Genomic DNA, 18,713 nt, shown 5'->3' on the forward strand with positions numbered 1-18,713 from the left:
ATAAAAAAATGAATATGAAAAACGGATCATGGAATTAAGTTCAGCTTAAAAAAGTAGTTCGAAATGATGGGTCACAACACCCCCTTCATATTTAAAATAATTTATCACATTTCAAAATGGCGGATCCAAGATGGCGGCCGAAAAAAATACATCAGTCATAACCAAGTGAAAATAGGTCGACAATTACTGGTAGTGTATACTTATCTTTATCTAGCACTATTTTGGGATTATGGTCTTAGTTTATAAATGCATAATGTTAAAATGGGCTAAAAATCAAGTTTTAAAAAGCCCTCATAACTTTAGAATGAATCAAGATTTTTAAAAACGGTTTGCGGCATTGTAATCAGGGTAAAAATTTAGTTCGAAATAACGGGTCACAACCCCACCTTTACATTTGAAAAAAAAATTTTGCATCCAATATGGCGGATCCAAGATGGCGGCCGGAAATGACCACCTTGTCAAAATGAAGTACTTACTACCCAACAATGTTTGGAAGTGGTCTGGGATTGATATTTGAAAAAATGTAGAAAAAAGTTAGGGGGGGGGACAATTAAATCTCACCCTGTATAAAAGGTGGAAATAAACTATATAATTTTAAAGAAATATTACATCGAGTAAAGTAGCTTACTCAATTTAATGTACCAACAACTTTGTACATTAAATCAAGCAACCATTAAATTCAGATCTCTTGATCTGTAACATTAAACATATTTATTTTGTTTGCATCTAGTCACTCCACCGAATGAACAAGTTCAAAGAACGCCTCGCTTACAGTATCAACCTAACAAGCTGTTCATTTTATTCATGTTTTAGTGTATGTTCTTTACACTCATGTTAGGGTTGAATGCGTATTACATACAGTTCATTTGCTCTTTTGTATATTCGGTTCTACTTTGCTAACAGCTAGGATAGAAATTCTGAGACATGTTATATGGTATACAAAGTGTATTTTTAAAACTAGAGGTGGCACTTCAAATGCTCAAGTAATATGCTCTTTGCAGCGGTTTTCAACCCTTCACATGGAATCCAGATATATTTTTCACCACACTACGATTTTTTAAATACATACACAGATGTATGTATTTTTAGCTGTTTTACATACAGAACACATTCCACACATTTACATTGGTGGCTGAAAGTTACGTAGTGCTGGCCATGCCAGCTGTCATCTTCATTTGGGGACCGAGCAGGTTTTTACATCCCTAGGGCCGCAAAATCATGACTGCCCGCATACTCTCTTAAAACATGAATGCATATTAAATACACAATCAGTATCCATAGCATTGCAATAGAATTGTTTTATTGTCACCGCTGCCTAGCAACTATTTGTTATTATTTTTGCTGATTCCTCAAATTATTTCTTCACATAACCTTAAATTTGTAGTTGTGTTGACTATCAATGTGCATTATTATTGTGGTGAATAGTGGTAATAGGGTATAGTGTGGTGAGAAATATCGTTCGTACCACGGACCGAAATGGTTTTTGAAGCTGTCGATCGTTTTAAGTTCTCGACTTCGTCTTTAGCTGAAAAACTATCTCGAGCCAGTTAAACCACATTTTCGGCCCTAGGTACGAAATATACTATTTGTGCCAAATAACAATTGCCTAAATCATGGCTAATCAAATGATGCCGTAAAATCCATAAAAATTGAGGGATTTGAACAGACAACTTTCTCTAGAATATGTTTTGACTGTGCCATAGCACATGTCAATAGTGTAGACACAAAAGGCTATTTAGAATTTTTAAACCACGCATAGCACATTTTTTTAGATTGAGATTTAGGTTTATGTGACGTCAACAAAGCAACATACCAAAGTGCGCGTTTGTAGGTGAAGCTGGGTGAAGAATGAGTTCAAAGATCAGTTACCGACTATGATCACCTCGTTCTTTAGCTCCAACAATTTATTAAAATGCTAATTATCAAAGGACAGTTTGATCCGGTTTTGAACCACAAAACAGCTACTGGATTTTCTCAGGATCAAACCAGTAGAGCAATATATGCACTTATCTCGATAACCATTCGAATGATAGTCCCATCAAAGGCCACCAATGGTCTTTCCATGAAATTCTTTGTCCTTTTCCGCATACCTCTCGAAAGTGTCTCATGTCTAATAACACTACGTAGAGATGATTAGGTTTAATTACGTTAAAATATAATCTAATTTTGCAGTTGATAGTTCTTACATAAGTACAAAGCAAGGATTAAAAGAATGAAAATACGTTTAGATAATATGCAAACAAGAAACTCTTTATATATGAAACTCTAGATTCCATAGAACCAACTGGAGAGCATTCAGTGTAAAATGAAAACCTTAAATAATTTTTGGAAAGCCATAATAATCATATAAGAAATTAGTCCCACAACCTTTCTATACGTAAGGTATTTACTATGTAGTTGCTTATCTAGTGGTTTACTTATTTATTAACACAGATTATTGATGGATGTGTGTTAAATTGATTGATTTCTTTGCAAATTCAATTTAAGAAGTAATTGTATCCAAATATGCTCAATCATACTATTATTCTACTATGAAATTTGGATATATCTTTGGAAACTTACAAACTAGTTTAAACTGGCATGGCTAATAAATAAATTGACATAAAAGAAAACTGATGAAAACAGTCCTTTAATATTTTACCTATTGTGGGTTTATTTTTGCCGTTTGAATACTGATAGTATATAATTTTACTACATATATTACCTAAGCTAGTGGTAAAATTTTATTTTTGATTGTTAGTTTTACCTAAAAATTAAAATATACCCTTGATGCATGGTAAAGGTCCAATATTATTTAAGTTGAAACCAATACTACTAGAAAAGTAGTAATGTATTAGCTAACATGCGTTTAAACATAACCGATAGCAAATTATTCCGTTACAAGATAGGTACAATCAGCAAGTATAACAAGTATAGCAAGTATAACAAGCAAGTATAAGTATGAGTTCATTGAGTCATAAAAGTGTTCAAAAAGTACTTAATGAAGGTGTACTAAATTCTTTGTTTGTAAGTTGTACAAGATTTTCAACAACATGAGATAACCGAGGTTAGAAGTTGTTCAAGTTCCCTAATGACAGCTTACTACAAACTAAATGCCCTTACACGCCTGGAAACTTTGGTCCTTGTATTTAATACAAACTTTCTGGGTGGTTCCTTGCTTATTTGGATTTTAATAAATTAATGACCCTGGCTAGAGGACTAGAGGAAATACTAAAAATAGTTGAGAATTAAAACCATGTCAGACAACTAAGGTCACTTTTCTTGAGAGAGCACGAGTTGTAAGTTAAGATAACAGATCGGATGAGTAGTAGCATTGACTATGGGATACAGAAGTTGTGTATTAATAGTCAAAGGTAGTAGACAGAGTTAAGAAAAAGTCATGACGATTAACGTAATAAAACACACCAGTCTTCAATTTGGTGTAATCAAATTTTTTTCAAATACATACGTCATCTGTCTGCTACAATATGCATCAAATAAAAGGAGTTTGGAAACAGAATTGTGAAATGTTACATACAAATGCTATAGTTGTAGTGAACTTTATAAAAAGATCACATTCCTTATAAACATTTTTACAGAGGACTTTTAATGACGAAAAATAATTTTCTTATTCCAAAGGGATGTATTTCAAAATATAGTAAACTTTAATGAAAGGAATATAAAGAAAATATTTTTATTACTGAACAAAGAAACTTTATCTGTTAAGGGGGTGGTTCTGGATGTGTTATGTAACCCTATTGAAAGGAGAAAATCTTTGCCATTACAAAGGCATTGCCCACCTTCTGTTGTTACATAACAAAGCGCTTGTATATTAATTAGCTTTAAGAATCTAGAAAATACTGACGTTTCTATCAACGAGCTAACATAAAATTTGAATTAAAGATGTTAATGATTAAAGTTTATAGGCAAAACTCGTCCTAGTGAGAAAACCTGCTCTGATACACTTAAATGCCAATAATTCTTTGATTTTTTAAATTCTAAGCTGAAAATAAATTGAATATAAACACTTTGGTTAATGAGTCATCCTAAATAACAATAGTCAATTTTCACTGTATGATTTCAGATTGAAGTAACATGTTGAAAGGACAAAAAACTGTATTGAAATATTTATTGTAAACAGTTTAAACAGTGTCAACAATAACATTTTTAGTGAAAACTTAAACTCTGAAATTATAATGAAAAAGAAAGCAATGGACGGACTTGGCCTTATAGCTTTATATTGGCGTGGAATAAAAATCATTTGTCTGGTCTAAACCAACAACTAATCAGTGGTTAATAATTGTTGGTTTTCACACTGGTTTTATTAACAAGGTTTTGATAGTGAAGGTAATTAAAACAGCAACAAATAAAACATTAAATTTATTTATCAATATTAACAGTAATATGGTTTAGAATGGAATTTCTAAAAGTTTAAGCTGACTAAGAAGCTTATCGTATAAATATAATGTTTAGCCTACATTGTAGAAAAATAGCCTAACATGAAATCAAGCTGGAGGTTGTGCTATGTTTGCATACGTAGGTCCCTGTTTATAATTAGTATATGTACATTGTCGAATGATATGTACAATGCATTTTATGATAACAGTGAAAACATACAAATCATTATTTGCATGTTAGTTTAATCAGCTGGATGGTAAACTTAAACGATTCAAACCATACATAATAATATCTTGGTAATAGAATAAGCTGGTTATTCACAATCTTAGTTCGTTCATACTCCTCTTTAAGTGGAATGTTGAGTTTTAACTAGTCTCCCCTCGTTTTAACAACAATTTGGTTACAATTAGGTTTATGATTTTAGATGAACGTAGGCAACAAAGTGTTCACATAGGAACTGTCTCAGTATCCAATTAATTGAAAGTGGAATAAAATTTGAACAACGTTTTGGTTGTGACATATGGGAAAGATATTTGCCTAGTTAGTGCAATTATGTCTAAAGCATTTTTTCCAAAGTTGTTCGTCACGCTTATAATGCATGTTTATCTGATGCACCATGCAACGTTTTCACTAATAATCTTTAACTGATGATGAAGAGTAGAAAATTAATCAAATATTATACCCAGCATGGAGGAACAAAAGTTTAATAGACCTACAACATAGCTCATTCAACCTAACTGATTCCAAGACTTCTGCAAATAATATCAGTACAAATTGTGCCTCAACAAAAATATCATTCGAATTTTTATATAAAATTGACTTAACTTATGACTTATTTACATTTCACTTTTACATATTTTTTAAAAACTATTCACCTATATTCTCTGAAGAAGCTGTAATCCATTTTAAAGAATATTTGTCTTAAGATATGACAAAATTAATACTAACTAGCTTAATTAACCACTTTTATGAAACACCATAATTAGCGAACAAATAAAACTTAATTTTGGGATGATTTAAATTTTAAAATCAATTATCCGTCCAGAAGATGGTATTAGAAATAATAAACTATCATTTATAGCTTCTGAAAATTTGATAAGAATACTCATAGGAGTTGATACTCTTAGGTATAAATAATGTCTCTGTAGTTGTAAACGTCTTTGGATGATTGGTTTTAAGTACTTAGTGATTTCTGTAATCATTGATTAATTAAATGAAATTAAAATTAGTCTTTAATTATGTTCCTGCGTTGCTTTATCAGTACAATTTCTTCATGTTCTGTGGCAGCTAATCCCTTGCTTTGCTCAATACGTTCCACGCACATGGACGGCCAAATGAAAGTTTGAAGAGAATTTAAATTTATTGAAAAAAAACGAAAATCTTCATAAAAGAAAATAATTAATATTAATTAAAAGAGAATCGAAGGCTTAAAGTTAATTAAAGTTTACCGTTAGCTTTTCTGTTAGTAATTTGATCAACGGAAAATAGTACATCTACGAATAATTACAATGCAGAATACATTTGTAAACTTAATACAAACTAGTTTCAATTAATTACAAAACCAAACAACAACTACCCTTACTAATCATATACCTGATATTAAACAACTAATAAATATTTATTTGTACAACAGATATAAAATATATAACATTTTACATAATATTGTCTTAGTAAATACTTGTCATAATACAACAAAAATTATATTTATTTGTTAAAAAATATAAACATATGTTACACAGCCTGCTTAAGGTAAACACACGCAAGTATGGTGTTGATAGATATGGTTAAATGGTGTCTCTAGAAATGGTTCCTATCTACTGTGGAAGCTGGGATAAACATGGTTCATTGGTTTACACATACACGTCACAATGGAAAACACTTAGTCACTTATCAAAAGATAACTTCTTACCTAAAATATCTAGTTTACGAACGTTAGGCGGTACAAGGACATTTAAATCTTTCTTAAAATTGGTAAGATAAAAACTATTACAAACCTTGCTTTCATAACAGTTACATACTTTTTGTTCCTTTAACGGAATAGTTTTTCAAAATATCAATTTTTGTGTCGTAATATTAAACGTTTGATCTGCAAGGCACTTTACTCGTAGGCCTACTAGGCAGGTTTAATGAGGAAGTTACCATTTTCAGAGATTTATAAGAGGATATAAAATGGTATTAAAAGAAATAATGACCAATTTAGTTACAAGAAGGTTTAAAAGCTGAAGATTGATGATGATTGAAATGATCATAAGCAATATCGCCGTTGGCTAACCTTGCCCTGCTTAGTTAATCATAAGTTTAAAAGCATATAAATATACTAAGTATTTTAACAGATTTAGAAACAAATTCTCATACGTAAAACTAACATAAAAGCAAAATGACTTTTAAAATATCAAACATCTCCTCAGAAAAAGGTTCCTGTTCAAACTATGAAACTAACTGAAAAAGAAGGTGGAATACATTTAATACTCAGTGTAGGCACATAATTGAGATAAATAAATACCTCTTTCATCTGGAATCCTAGTGTCAATGAAAGTCAAAGTCAATGAAGAAGTAATGGATTAATTACGATAGTTATGAATATTTTTAAACTGTATTTTATGTTGCCCATTAAGTAATAGAAAGCTGTAAGGGACTTTTTAACTCGCTGTTTTCCTGAAGTATCGTAAATTAATATTTTATTCAAGCAAATAGAACGAGTTCTAGGAAACCTTTAATTGTGAAAATATTGAACCTTGATTAAATTATGATGTAAGCCAATCTTTTTTCGAATGTATGGTTTCTTAATTGTTTGCACGATGTTAAAGGTAACTCGCAAATATTGGCAGTCTTAATGATTTCAGTCTAACTGCTAGCAAATAATTCAATAAATAAATTACCTCAACAAAGAGCCACGTGTTTTAAGAATTGAAATACTACGTTCAAAATAATAATAAAACCAAATATTGTCTCTAGTAATGAATAGTAAAGCTCATATTGAGTTGACGCTTAAAAATATGTAGTGAACGTCAAAAATAGATGTAACAACAAGGATAATGGCCCAATAACTTTTTAAACAATAGCCTTTTCGAAATCGTTCATTAATTTGTCACAAATAAACTATTTCATAGTTTTTTTTCTTACTGAATGTTTCTAAAAATTAATAAAACTATGTCACTCAAACCCACAACATTGTAAATTATTGTTTGGAAACAATAAGTTACCATATTGTGAGTGCATTAAACAGGCTCGATCCTGGTCTATCAAACCGAACATATTATAATTAACTCACTACACAAAGGCTGACTCTATTATGTGATCTCGGATATTATAGCCATTTGGATATGATCAGTTTGCAGCAGATATGATGAACGCTCGTCATTTATCACTTTGGGATATGATGATCAGTTCAGGGGGAGCTAAGACTGCTGGAAGACGTTGCGCTTTGGACAAGTCTCACTGTATGTCAAACTCTGGTTCTGGAACAAGCAAATGCAACGTCAATAATGGATTATTGTGTATCTTCGAGCACCATACAATCTCCTCTAGCAATCTTAAAAGGTCTAATGTTTGACAGAATAATTAATACTGTCAATCGTAAAACAAACTGCATGATGTATGTAGGTGTGAACTATCAGCATCAGCTGACTGATAGTTTGGTTTTATGTTTACGTTTTGGATATTTTGCTGTTGTCATGGTGAATAAGAATTGGTAGAGTTTGATTTTATGGGTTTAAGTGGAGAAAAGAATGTCTGTTTTTGTTGTTAAATATTCTATGTATAAAATATAAGTATGTTGTAGAAAGTTCTGAAGAGTTTATTTTCCTACAATTTATAAATGCCATTATACACTTTAAGCCTGGTTTTCCCAGGCGCGGAAGTGGAGAGTGGAGAGAGGAACGCGTAGAGCGGACTCCACTTGTCTTAGGTAATTTAATGTTACTCACCATGTTAATATCTTTATCGCTCTCCGCGTTCCTCTCTCCGCTCTCCGCTTCCGCGCCTAGGAAAACCCAGCTTTAGAGTTTCCGTGTTGTATTCCAAGTAAATAAACAACTAACTAAATGTATCTAGTTTGTAATAACTACGTTACCACACGGTGAAGTATTGAAAATCTGTCGTTGATTTAAAATTTAAATTGGGAGGTGATTTGCATTATAATAAAGGTTGAAAAACATTTTTTAGTCCAAACCTTCGTAGAGCGACATCAAGTCAATGTTAACAACCAATTTTGGTAGTATGTTAAGAGTATATTCCTGTCAACTTACTCTGGAATGTCCGGCTCGGGAGGCGTAGGCCTAGTGCAGCATAGCCTGAGCCAGCAGGGCGGAGGCCTAACAGCGCGGGCCGAGGGTAGAGGGGCGGCTTGCTCTGTATAGACTCCGGAGACGTAGGCGGAGTTGCGGCGAGGAGTAAAGTGGTGAGGCCGCAGAGACAGGTATGTAGAAACACTCTTGGCCACCGCAATCCGTACCTGGAGAGAACGAATAATGAGATGAAACCCCTAAAGAGTCCTTGGAGGATAGCGGCCATCTTGGATTATTTCAAACAGCTGTTGAAGTCATCTAACACACACATTTTGTATTTACCATCCAAAAATATTCTTTCAAATAAGCTACCAAAGTGATTGTATCATAAATATCTAGTACTCTGTGGATCAGAAATTTTCTTTTTAGTTTTTTCAATTGTTTTCCAAGGGAGTCCATGAAAGCTAAAGGCCATCGTGGATTTTCCTGACATAAAAGCAATGTTAATTTTGTTAATTTCAAACAATCGCTGAAGAGTTATTTACCATCTCAAAATATTTTTTTAGATACGAAAGTAATTGTAATTTTTATATCTAGTGCACAGTGGGATTAGAAATCGTCTTCCTACATTTTTAATTATTTCATGAGCTATAACGTCTTGGCTCCAAGGACTCTTAAGTAATCTTCTCTTTTTTTAGGACATATTTTTAGTGATTTTGTGAGGAAAGAATAAAATATCACACAGAAAAACGACCAAATGAAATACATTTTAAACACAATGTACAACCCTCGATAGCATTTTAGACGGAAATGCAAAGTGAACTACCTATATAAAATAAAATATAGGAAACTAATATACGTAGAAACAAACTAACACAAATTCCAAATGGACCTGCATATAGTCTTTTTAAGCTTAGTACAAAAATGTGAGTTATCATATTTTAACACACTGCGTAGCCTCTTAAATTTTTTTTATCATTTCAATGTGAAGCTTAGAGACCAATTTATGATTAAATTCATTTAATTAAGTATAATTAAATATAAATTAAGTCAATAGCAGATTTTTTTATGTAAAATATGCCATCATAGTCAAGCTCCATTAGCTTACGGAGGTAAACACAAAGCAATTGGTATGATGGGCCAGAGACAATTACAGTTTGTTTGATGACAGAGAAATGTAAACTAAACAACCGCAAAGCTGTTGTAACAGCGTTCCAACTACTATCAACAGTTTTGTTTGTTTTCACTCAGTAAATATATTCTATTTTGAAACAATCAGTTTGGAACAATAAAACATATTTATAAACAATGTAGGGATCTAAATTAGTTCCAGTTTATACATCTTTTAGTGCATAGAGATCACTCTAGTATCTGTTTCATTTTGATAGCTTGAAACATTATAGGTGAAACATAAGGAGCAACCAGTGCACTAACCTCTCCATTTAAGAAGCAGTAGAGGCAGGCGATGATGAGGCCTTGGAAGGAAGTAAGGAAATGTGTGGTGTAGGACCAGACCGCGAACTCTCCTACAGAGCGGTCTAGAGGAGCCTCCACCATGTTGAGGAGATTGGTTATACCTAGGAGAGGAAGAAGGACTACAGCTGCTCTTACAGCTTTCCTGCAACATATGGGGTAGTAAAGTACACAATCACACTTTATCCAATTGATCACTTGATTTTGGGTTACCTCTATGATGGGAGAAGGTTTGAATCTCATTAAATTACACGTAGAACCTAATATAACAGTTAACCATAATGTTTATAAAAGTATAACGTTGTATCACATTTCAAATTTATACCTCAAAAATATAGTAGAGATTTATAAATTGCGCTGTTCAATGGTTGAGGCTCATACACAATATGAAAAGTGAAATAATGGTATGGTGAAACTAGAAGGTAATTTGAAAATAAATGATCATATTTAAACGTTATTGAGGACAACAAATAAGCATTTAATGGCAAAGTTTTAGCAAACCTTTTCTGATGTGAGAATATTTTGCGCACTATTGCTAAGCTTTCAATATTTTAAACGGAAAGAATTCATGGTGTAGTGGTTTTGATTTTCAAAATTAATTTAAGAATCGTCACAAGATGCTGACAAATGTTTGATTTGATCTCTCCACTGACAACAGAGAAAGTGTTAAAACTTTGGCAGTGGTCTCAAGTTGGACTAGTGATTGATCACAACAGACGACAATGTTTGATTACAAACTGGAACTTTACCAATTTTGTGAAAATACCCAGACTGTGAACAGATGCGCTTCAACAAACACTGAATATTCCAATAAATACGGACTGTTTGTTGAATAGTTTACAGCAAACGATGATAACCTTTATCCAACTAAATATCCGTCACAATCAGATAAAACTTCATAGGTGTTTTAACTACTCGTATGCGATACATTGATAGATGATTGATGATTGATTAAATATAATAGCTTAATATAAAAGTTGTACTGCAGGCCTACTTTTACTTTACGATGCTCGACACACCACCGAAGCGCGTATACTTGTAGGCCTACGTTAAGTAAGTATGCATACGGTGAATTTATTACTTTTTATGTTTAATTTTGTGTATGTACCATTGTGATTCAAACTGCTATGTAATGGGGAAAATCAAGATCTTATGTGAGGACTGATGTGGTGATTTAATTGCCGAAATGCATTTCCTATTTACAACGATCAATTGGCGGACACAGATAATTTAGCCTTTCTGATTGTCTATACTCTATAATGGTGAAACAAACAAAAATGAAGATTCAGTTGATTGTGCCGGATTTTTTTATACGTGTTTTATTAAAAAAAACCTAATTACTAGTAAGCTGTTTAGTCACCTCACCTTATAAACCTTGATCAATCAACTTGTATATTGGGTTATACAAAGTTAGTATCAATGCCTAACAACACTTATTATATTCCTAAACGACATGGTATATTAGGTGAGGTCAATATTTCAGTATGATAATTAATTAAGAGTCGTGGTTAGGCGCTCACAATGATTGCGTGAGAAGAGAAATAACCTTGAAAACGCCGCACGTTGATTTTGGTGCGGCGAAACGTCGGTGTTGAGAACTTTGGTCTGAAATTTTAAATTTAGTTTTATTTTTATTTTTGTATATTTTTATGTGCAATGAACTGTGTATTATTGTGATATGACAAGGACTGCGTTCTCGTGATTTCAATAAGGTGAGTGATGCCCAACAAACAATTATCATACTGAAACACTTATTATAGAGCACAATATTAACTTTAAAATATTTTTACATAAATTATATTTTTCTCAGCTGAAAAGAAATAGATCCAACTAACCTCACTGACAAAAATTACAGGATGAAAACTTGTATTCAATAATTTAGAATTACTTCTACTTTCCGTGTCCGGAAATCGGGAAAAAATTGAGAAGTTAAGGTATAATTAAAACTTGTCTAGCTGATGTATGTTTAGTTGGAATATCTCTGTCCCAGTTTAACATACACATTGAAGACTGAACTGATATTTACACTTGTGACATTATCACTCGGGACTAACCTGACTTGTTCAGTCTCGCTGGTGTGACTCTGTCTCAACTTGACCACCAACACTCTGATGATGTTCAACAGGAACAGGAAATTCAACTGGAACATAGATAATCAATCAGGTTTAACGCACTAATAGAGTATATAAATTTGGTTTAATTATTTAATCGGTTAATACAGTACATGCAAGTAGATTCATTTTTGGAGATATTATAGCTGCCTCCAGGACGTTTCTAACCAGCCATTCATCAGTTGGTTTGTTGTTAATTGTCTTTTGTTGTATATAAATATTCCATTACTTTGGATTAGTAAGGATTTTGTTGTTATACTAAAACTACGTCTTGAATTGTTATTTCTGGGAAAATCAAAACTTAAACTATTACGATGAATTAGTAAACTCAGAGCTACGCCCTCATGTGCAAGTTCACGACAGCCTAAGGAATAGAGAGGATAGGTACCGTGTTGCTCACAGTTTACTGATACTGATTTTATGATTCTATTGATGGTACGCAAGCATATCAGTTGAATAAGTAACAGTATATTATAAACATCGAATAGGATTTTCTTTCAGGATATACTTAATAACTCAGTAAAAAAATAAGCTGAATATGGCTGTTTAATATTATATTATCCTTCACAAACATATTCTTATGGATTCCTCAAACTAAAATTGAACTGAAACTTTGCAATAAAAATAACTGTGGTTAATATATCAATTTTGTATATCAAATATATCAAGTAGACAATGGTATGTAAAGTATATGTAAAAAAATACCAGGCAGAGCTAAATAACCCTCATATTTTGTGATGTATATATGAGTGACCTTCTAGCTGTTTCATTACTGACTGTCATGCTGTTCATCAGACGTGAACATCTTAGTCTGAAACATTGTATGACAATAACGTTAGTTAAGAATAAAAAAAAAACATTTAGCACTGTGTTTAATGGACTTTAGTTTTGGCCGGTAATAATTGTTTACATTACTTTGGTTTTGGAGCTGGGACCTGCAGTGATAGTTCTTAATTTATGGAGAAGATCATGAAGCTAATTAAAAATCAATTTATTGAAAATTACGTCAATTAAAGTTATCATCAACACTAGGTGTTTGAAGTTCATTGTTGGTGATGGTGAGTTAATGCTGTTCAAAGGTTTATTGCGGACATTTTCCATCACGAATGTAAAAAAATAATACACAACGTTTCGGGATCTGGAATCTGATCCCGTCCTCAGGTGAGAAAACTTAACTAACACATTACAACTAACAATACACAAACGCCCAACCTAAGTTGGAATACACTACACAGGGTAGCAGTAAAAAAATATGCACTGTATAGCAGCAGTCAAGTCATGATACAAAATGCAAATAATAACAAATCACAAAACACTATAATCTATAAAAGGTTTAACGTAAAAAAGCTCACACAATGGAACACTAATACCACCGTTCGCAATGACTCCAACAATAAAACTGCACAATGTATTTTGTGATTTGTTATTATTTGCATGTTGTATCATGACTTGACTGCTATACAGTGCATATTTTTTGACTGGTACCCTCTGTAGTGTATTCCAACTTAGGTTGGGCGTTTGTGTATTGTTAGTTGTAATGTGTTAGTTCAGTTTTTTCACCTGAGGACGGGATCAGATTCCAGATCCCGAAACGTTGTGTATTATTTTTTCATTCGTGATGGAAAATGTCCGCAATAAACCTTTGAACAACAAAACTAGGTGATTGAGATATTGCAACTCGAATTGTTCGCAGAAAATATATACTAATGCAATAAGGTAGTATAACATTATTATGACTACGGTATTACTTATGCACAGCTTAGGAAACATGAAAGTTAAACATTCAGGCTTAGAACGCTTTTCATAAGATTAATTAAATCAACCAAAAAGGCCAATATGTCTGATAAAAAATAGTTCGTAAGAATTAAATTGGATCCATTACTACAGTTATTTAACCTCTCATTTCCCACTCAACCTCTCTGACTGTAAATACCTCAAATAAATTAACACAGAAGAGCACAATATAGCGGCAAACACGAACAACACCCACCAAAAACATCAAGTACTTAACCTCTATAATGACTGTCAACCGCTTATCTGTGGCCTACTCTTGACATTGTTCATTACGATAATGAAGACTCAATGTATGAGTGAAGAGTGACAATCAAGTGTGACTCGCTACATGCTGTGGTTTACTGCCGTGATGGAGGGGACATTCAGGATCAACAACTGTTGTCATAATGATAACTAGGTAACAGGAAACTTGAGGTTTATTACAGATTCGACGATTTAAATTCCTAATTCCAAACTATATTGATTTATAGGTATAGGTTGAAATTAAATTTCCTGATAAATAGGGACGTTCCGTTGTTCTTTAACTCCGAAACCTTGTCGTAAAAAAAGTTATAAATGGATGCCTTGTAAAAAGTTCAATGTCATTTTTTTCTCCATTTGATAAGTAGAATATGTATATTGTTTGACAGTTTAAGATTTGTTTGCAAAAGTGGTAAATTTTGTAGTTTTTTATTTCTTTCCACCTCATTACAGCAAAAAAAAAAATTAAGTGAGAGTATTAAAAATACGCAAGCATTAAGAGGAAATGTTTGGTTTAAGGTCAACTGATATTTTTATGTAGCCTATGCCTATACTAGTACAGTTCACTGTTTATAGACTACGTTCGTAGACTTGGATTTGAATCTATTGTTTTTTTTTATTTAGCTGATGACGTCAGCGTGAGGACTGTACCAGACAGCTGGTATTGTATAATACCCTCGCCACAGCAAACCTGCAGACTAAGCGAATTTCTATTTACCTGGCTAGATTTATTCTAAAATATTCCCTAAAAATAGTCAGATTTATTTTCTATTTAATTAAAATCTATATATAAAGCCAAAAGTACCCATGAACTTTTGAGAAAACTACAAGTCACACCCCCATAAACCATATACTTAAAATGTTCGTCATGACGAGAAACCTTGCGCAAAATTATCCATTATTTCATAAGTTGCCCTATAAGGTCGTAATTGCTTTCCAAAGGGAACTTTCCATTTACCTAATGTTAAAAATACCTCAGCTATTATTATTTGTTTGTATTCTGCTTTGTTTATTTCATCTTAACTTAACCAATCAATAGTTTTATTAATTCTAATGTAGTAAAATGGGGTGGAGCCCGTGGGTAACAGCTAGTATCAATAATGTCTACTTGGCGATACAAAGTGCAGTGCCTTGTATCTGGGTTTATTTTATTGTATAAACAAAAACCAAAGTAAAAATAAAAAAATAAACCAAAATAAAACCAATAAACTCAATCTGGTTTATTTTAATTTTATGTTATTCTGATTCAGCAAAGCAAATAGAGTTAACAAATGAATTGATGACATATAGTAAAATTATTTGTGTTGAATTATTTAGAGTTATATTGGAAACAAATGTACAGATTGTACAACATTTATAAAATATTTGATACAGTACGTCTCATTGTAAAACGTAGATTCGGGTACAAATAACTTTTTGTTTGAGGTCCCCACGACAAGGTGAGCACGACAACTTGAGGAAAAACTATCTAATTTCAATACAATAATTTAGGTCAAACATGTAAACCAAAATCTTTTGAACGAGTACACTAATACTAAACACAATTGGTATTTGGGCTATAATCTGATAAAACTGAGACATTGAAGCAAATAGATTATATTGAAAGTATTGTTTTCTTCTAATTGGAATGCTGTCAGTGGGTTTGTAATTTATTCAATGTGTTTCTTAGGGCAAATTAAAAATATATATTTGTGTCAAATATGCATTTTGTATTTTAAAATTTAGGAACAAAGTAAATTAAATAATTCACTATCAACTAATACCATAAAGTTCTAGTTGTGCTCTGTTCTTTAGCCATAGGTAGGCATATTACAACACTAAGGAAGCTATGGAATAGGTATTAGGATAGTACACGTACAGTATTTAGATTTTTTAACTTTGACTCTTATAAGGATTTCCATAGCAACAAGGTAAATGTTCACTCTGAATTCGATTTGATTTTGATAAACAAGTCTAATTATGTCTTCTGTGTTTGACGTTGAATCTCTCGTGGAGAGGAAGCCCTCGAGGATGCGTGTCATCCTTCCTGACCTTGTCCGTGCTCTGCTCTACATAACAGGTATCATCTTGTGTATTTTCTTTCCTACAGTCCCGTTTGCCAAGTGGATCTCTGCCAAGTTGTGGGACCTTTTGAAGCAGCTTGTGAGCAAATACTGCAACACTCCTGAGATGCCAGACGACATCGTAGCTTAGCTGAGGTACAAATTTACCAGACTCTACCAGGCATGAGCCACAAGCTACGGACTACGTTGACTGCTGACTACGGGATATTGACTTCAAAATGCTGACTAAGGACTGTTGCCTACAGAATGCCGACTATGGACTGTTGAGTACAGAATGCCGACTATGTAGTGTTGAGTACAGAATGCCGACTACAGACTATTGACTACAGAATGCCGACTACAGACTATTGACTACAGAATGCCGACTACGGACTATTGACTACAGGATGCTGATTGCTGACTGCTGACTTCTGACTACTATCTTATGACTACTGACTACTTGACCAGAAGGCGGGCTGATGACCCAGGATCCCCTCACACCATCGTAACATCTTATGGGAAGCCCGCCACATCACATGACTCCGATCTACAATACTGACCAGGCTACTATCTACTACAGACTAGAGATTGAGGAAGAACTGCACTACAAGCACAATGACTACACACTTTGAGGGGGTCCAAACCCTGGTCTTGTTACTATCTAATTATTTTCATCAATGTGAAACTGATGGTTGAGGGCAAATATGAATTTCAGAGATTTTTCACTAATAAACAGTTTTGAATAATGAATCTAAAGGTGTCTTTCGAATCTTTTCTTTTAAGAGGTTTAAGCCATTCGATAATCGAACTTAATAAATACTGTACAAACTTTAGTAGATGCAACAATAAAAATTAAATAATAACTGTTTAACTAACATGAAATTTAAACAACAAGAAGGAATCGACATTACAGAGTCAAGCGACGAGGATGGGATGGTTTATTTAAATTGTGAGTGTTAAAGGAAGTAGTGAATTTTGCGTTCTATTTAAATACACTAAGCAACATTAGGCCAAGCAGAACAATTTCGGAAAACTATATTGGTAAGTTGGATGAGTCTGATCCAACTTGAGTTTGGTCCACAAGTGGAATCATTTGAGAATTATCATGAAAGGTTAGTGCAGTTTTTGAAGATAAATAAAGTCAAGGAAGAAAATAAAGTTCCTTTCTTTATTTCAATACTGGGGCTAAAAATTTTATTCCATTGCTAAAAGCTTGTTTCTACCTCAAAGTCCTTGTAGAAGTAAGCTTAGATAGAATGATTGAAGTGGTGAGCAACCATTTTGTTCATAAACGAAATAATTACCATAGTTACCATCCTCTTGACCGTTGACCATTTCTGGATAGGTCACGTCAGTAAAGATACAAATATCACTTTTGAAAGGTTTCAATTTTATAAAAGGAACCAACAAGAAGGGGAAAGTATTTCCAACTATGCAGTTCAGTTTTAAAGTTAGCCTCAACATGTAAATTTGATTCCTTTTTAGATGACGCCTTAATATAAGAGACAAATTTCTTTGTGGGTTGAGCTCAAGTACAATACAGAGTAAACTATTGTCAGAGGGGGGAACTCTCAAGTTTGACAAGGCATTAGAAATGGCTTTATTGATTGAAAATTCTGAAAGTAGTGCAAGGGCTTTACATCAAGATTGGTATAGGAATAAGTCTAGTTCCGATATAAATTGGGTAAGGCAGCAAGCTCAATTTCTCAAAAGTATCACAAGCCTAGGCCTAAAAATTATGACAGTGAAAGTGGAAAGCAGTGTTTTCGTTGTTGGGAAAAGCATGAAGGTAAGAATTGTCCCTATAAAGATTACAATAATTGTACTTTGTGTAGGAAACGTGGTCATTTAGCCATAATGTATCGGCAAAACAAGAATAGGAACAAGGTCAAGTCTAGAATAAACTATTGTGATGATAGGTCTAACAGTGGCGAGGATGAACCTCCTGCTGAAGAAAAAGGCTCGGCTTCTGGTCAAGGACAGGATGAATTTGAAATATTTACCATAGCCCATTATGGCAATATAAATAGGCCTAAGTCAAAGAGCTTCACATGCAAGGTGTTGGTAAATAATATACCATTAGAAATGGTCATAGATGCTGTCTGTGGTCATTGTATTACCAGATATTCAGTACATTTTAACATGTGTTTAAAAACATATACTGGTGAAAATGTTGAGGTGTAAGGAGAATTTCAGGCCAACGTTCGGACAGAAGATGGTCAACAAAAGCAGTTGCCTGATGATAGGCAACTATAGGCAAAAATAGTCGTCAAAGCTGCTAATCAACCTTTTCTCATGGGACGTAATTGGTTGGAAGTGCTACAGCTAGACTGGAGTAAGATAGCTCGATATGTACATATTGGTCAAGGACTGAACAAACTAAACGGCAAGACTGTTCAAATTTGTAATAGTCTAAGAAGAAATGAAGAAATACATTTCCAGTTTTTATG

The 18,713-nt window shown here is 33.1% G+C and overlaps 1 protein-coding gene across 2 annotated transcripts in view; it reads right to left on the reverse strand.

The window, feature by feature from the left end:
* Window positions 1–4,346: 4,346 nt before the first annotated feature.
* Window positions 4,347–18,713, reverse strand: part of LOC128991833 (PDF receptor) — a 212,439-nt gene continuing 198,072 nt past the window's right edge. For both annotated transcript variants that reach the window (XM_054415039.1, XM_054415041.1), the window contains exons 9-12: window positions 12,131–12,216; window positions 10,038–10,221; window positions 8,625–8,830; window positions 4,347–7,835 (exon numbers count right to left, since the gene is read on the reverse strand). In XM_054415039.1, coding sequence (XP_054271014.1) covers window positions 7,823–7,835; window positions 8,625–8,830; window positions 10,038–10,221; window positions 12,131–12,216 — 489 coding nt within the window. In that variant the 3' untranslated portion in view covers window positions 4,347–7,822. The remainder of the gene's footprint in view (window positions 7,836–8,624; window positions 8,831–10,037; window positions 10,222–12,130; window positions 12,217–18,713) is intronic.

The sequence above is a fragment of the Macrosteles quadrilineatus genome, unplaced genomic scaffold, assembly GCF_028750875.1.
Source record: "Macrosteles quadrilineatus isolate MER2022 unplaced genomic scaffold, UCM_ALF_1.0 Scaffold_4__1_contigs__length_99947679, whole genome shotgun sequence".
NCBI lineage: Eukaryota > Metazoa > Arthropoda > Insecta > Hemiptera > Cicadellidae > Macrosteles > Macrosteles quadrilineatus.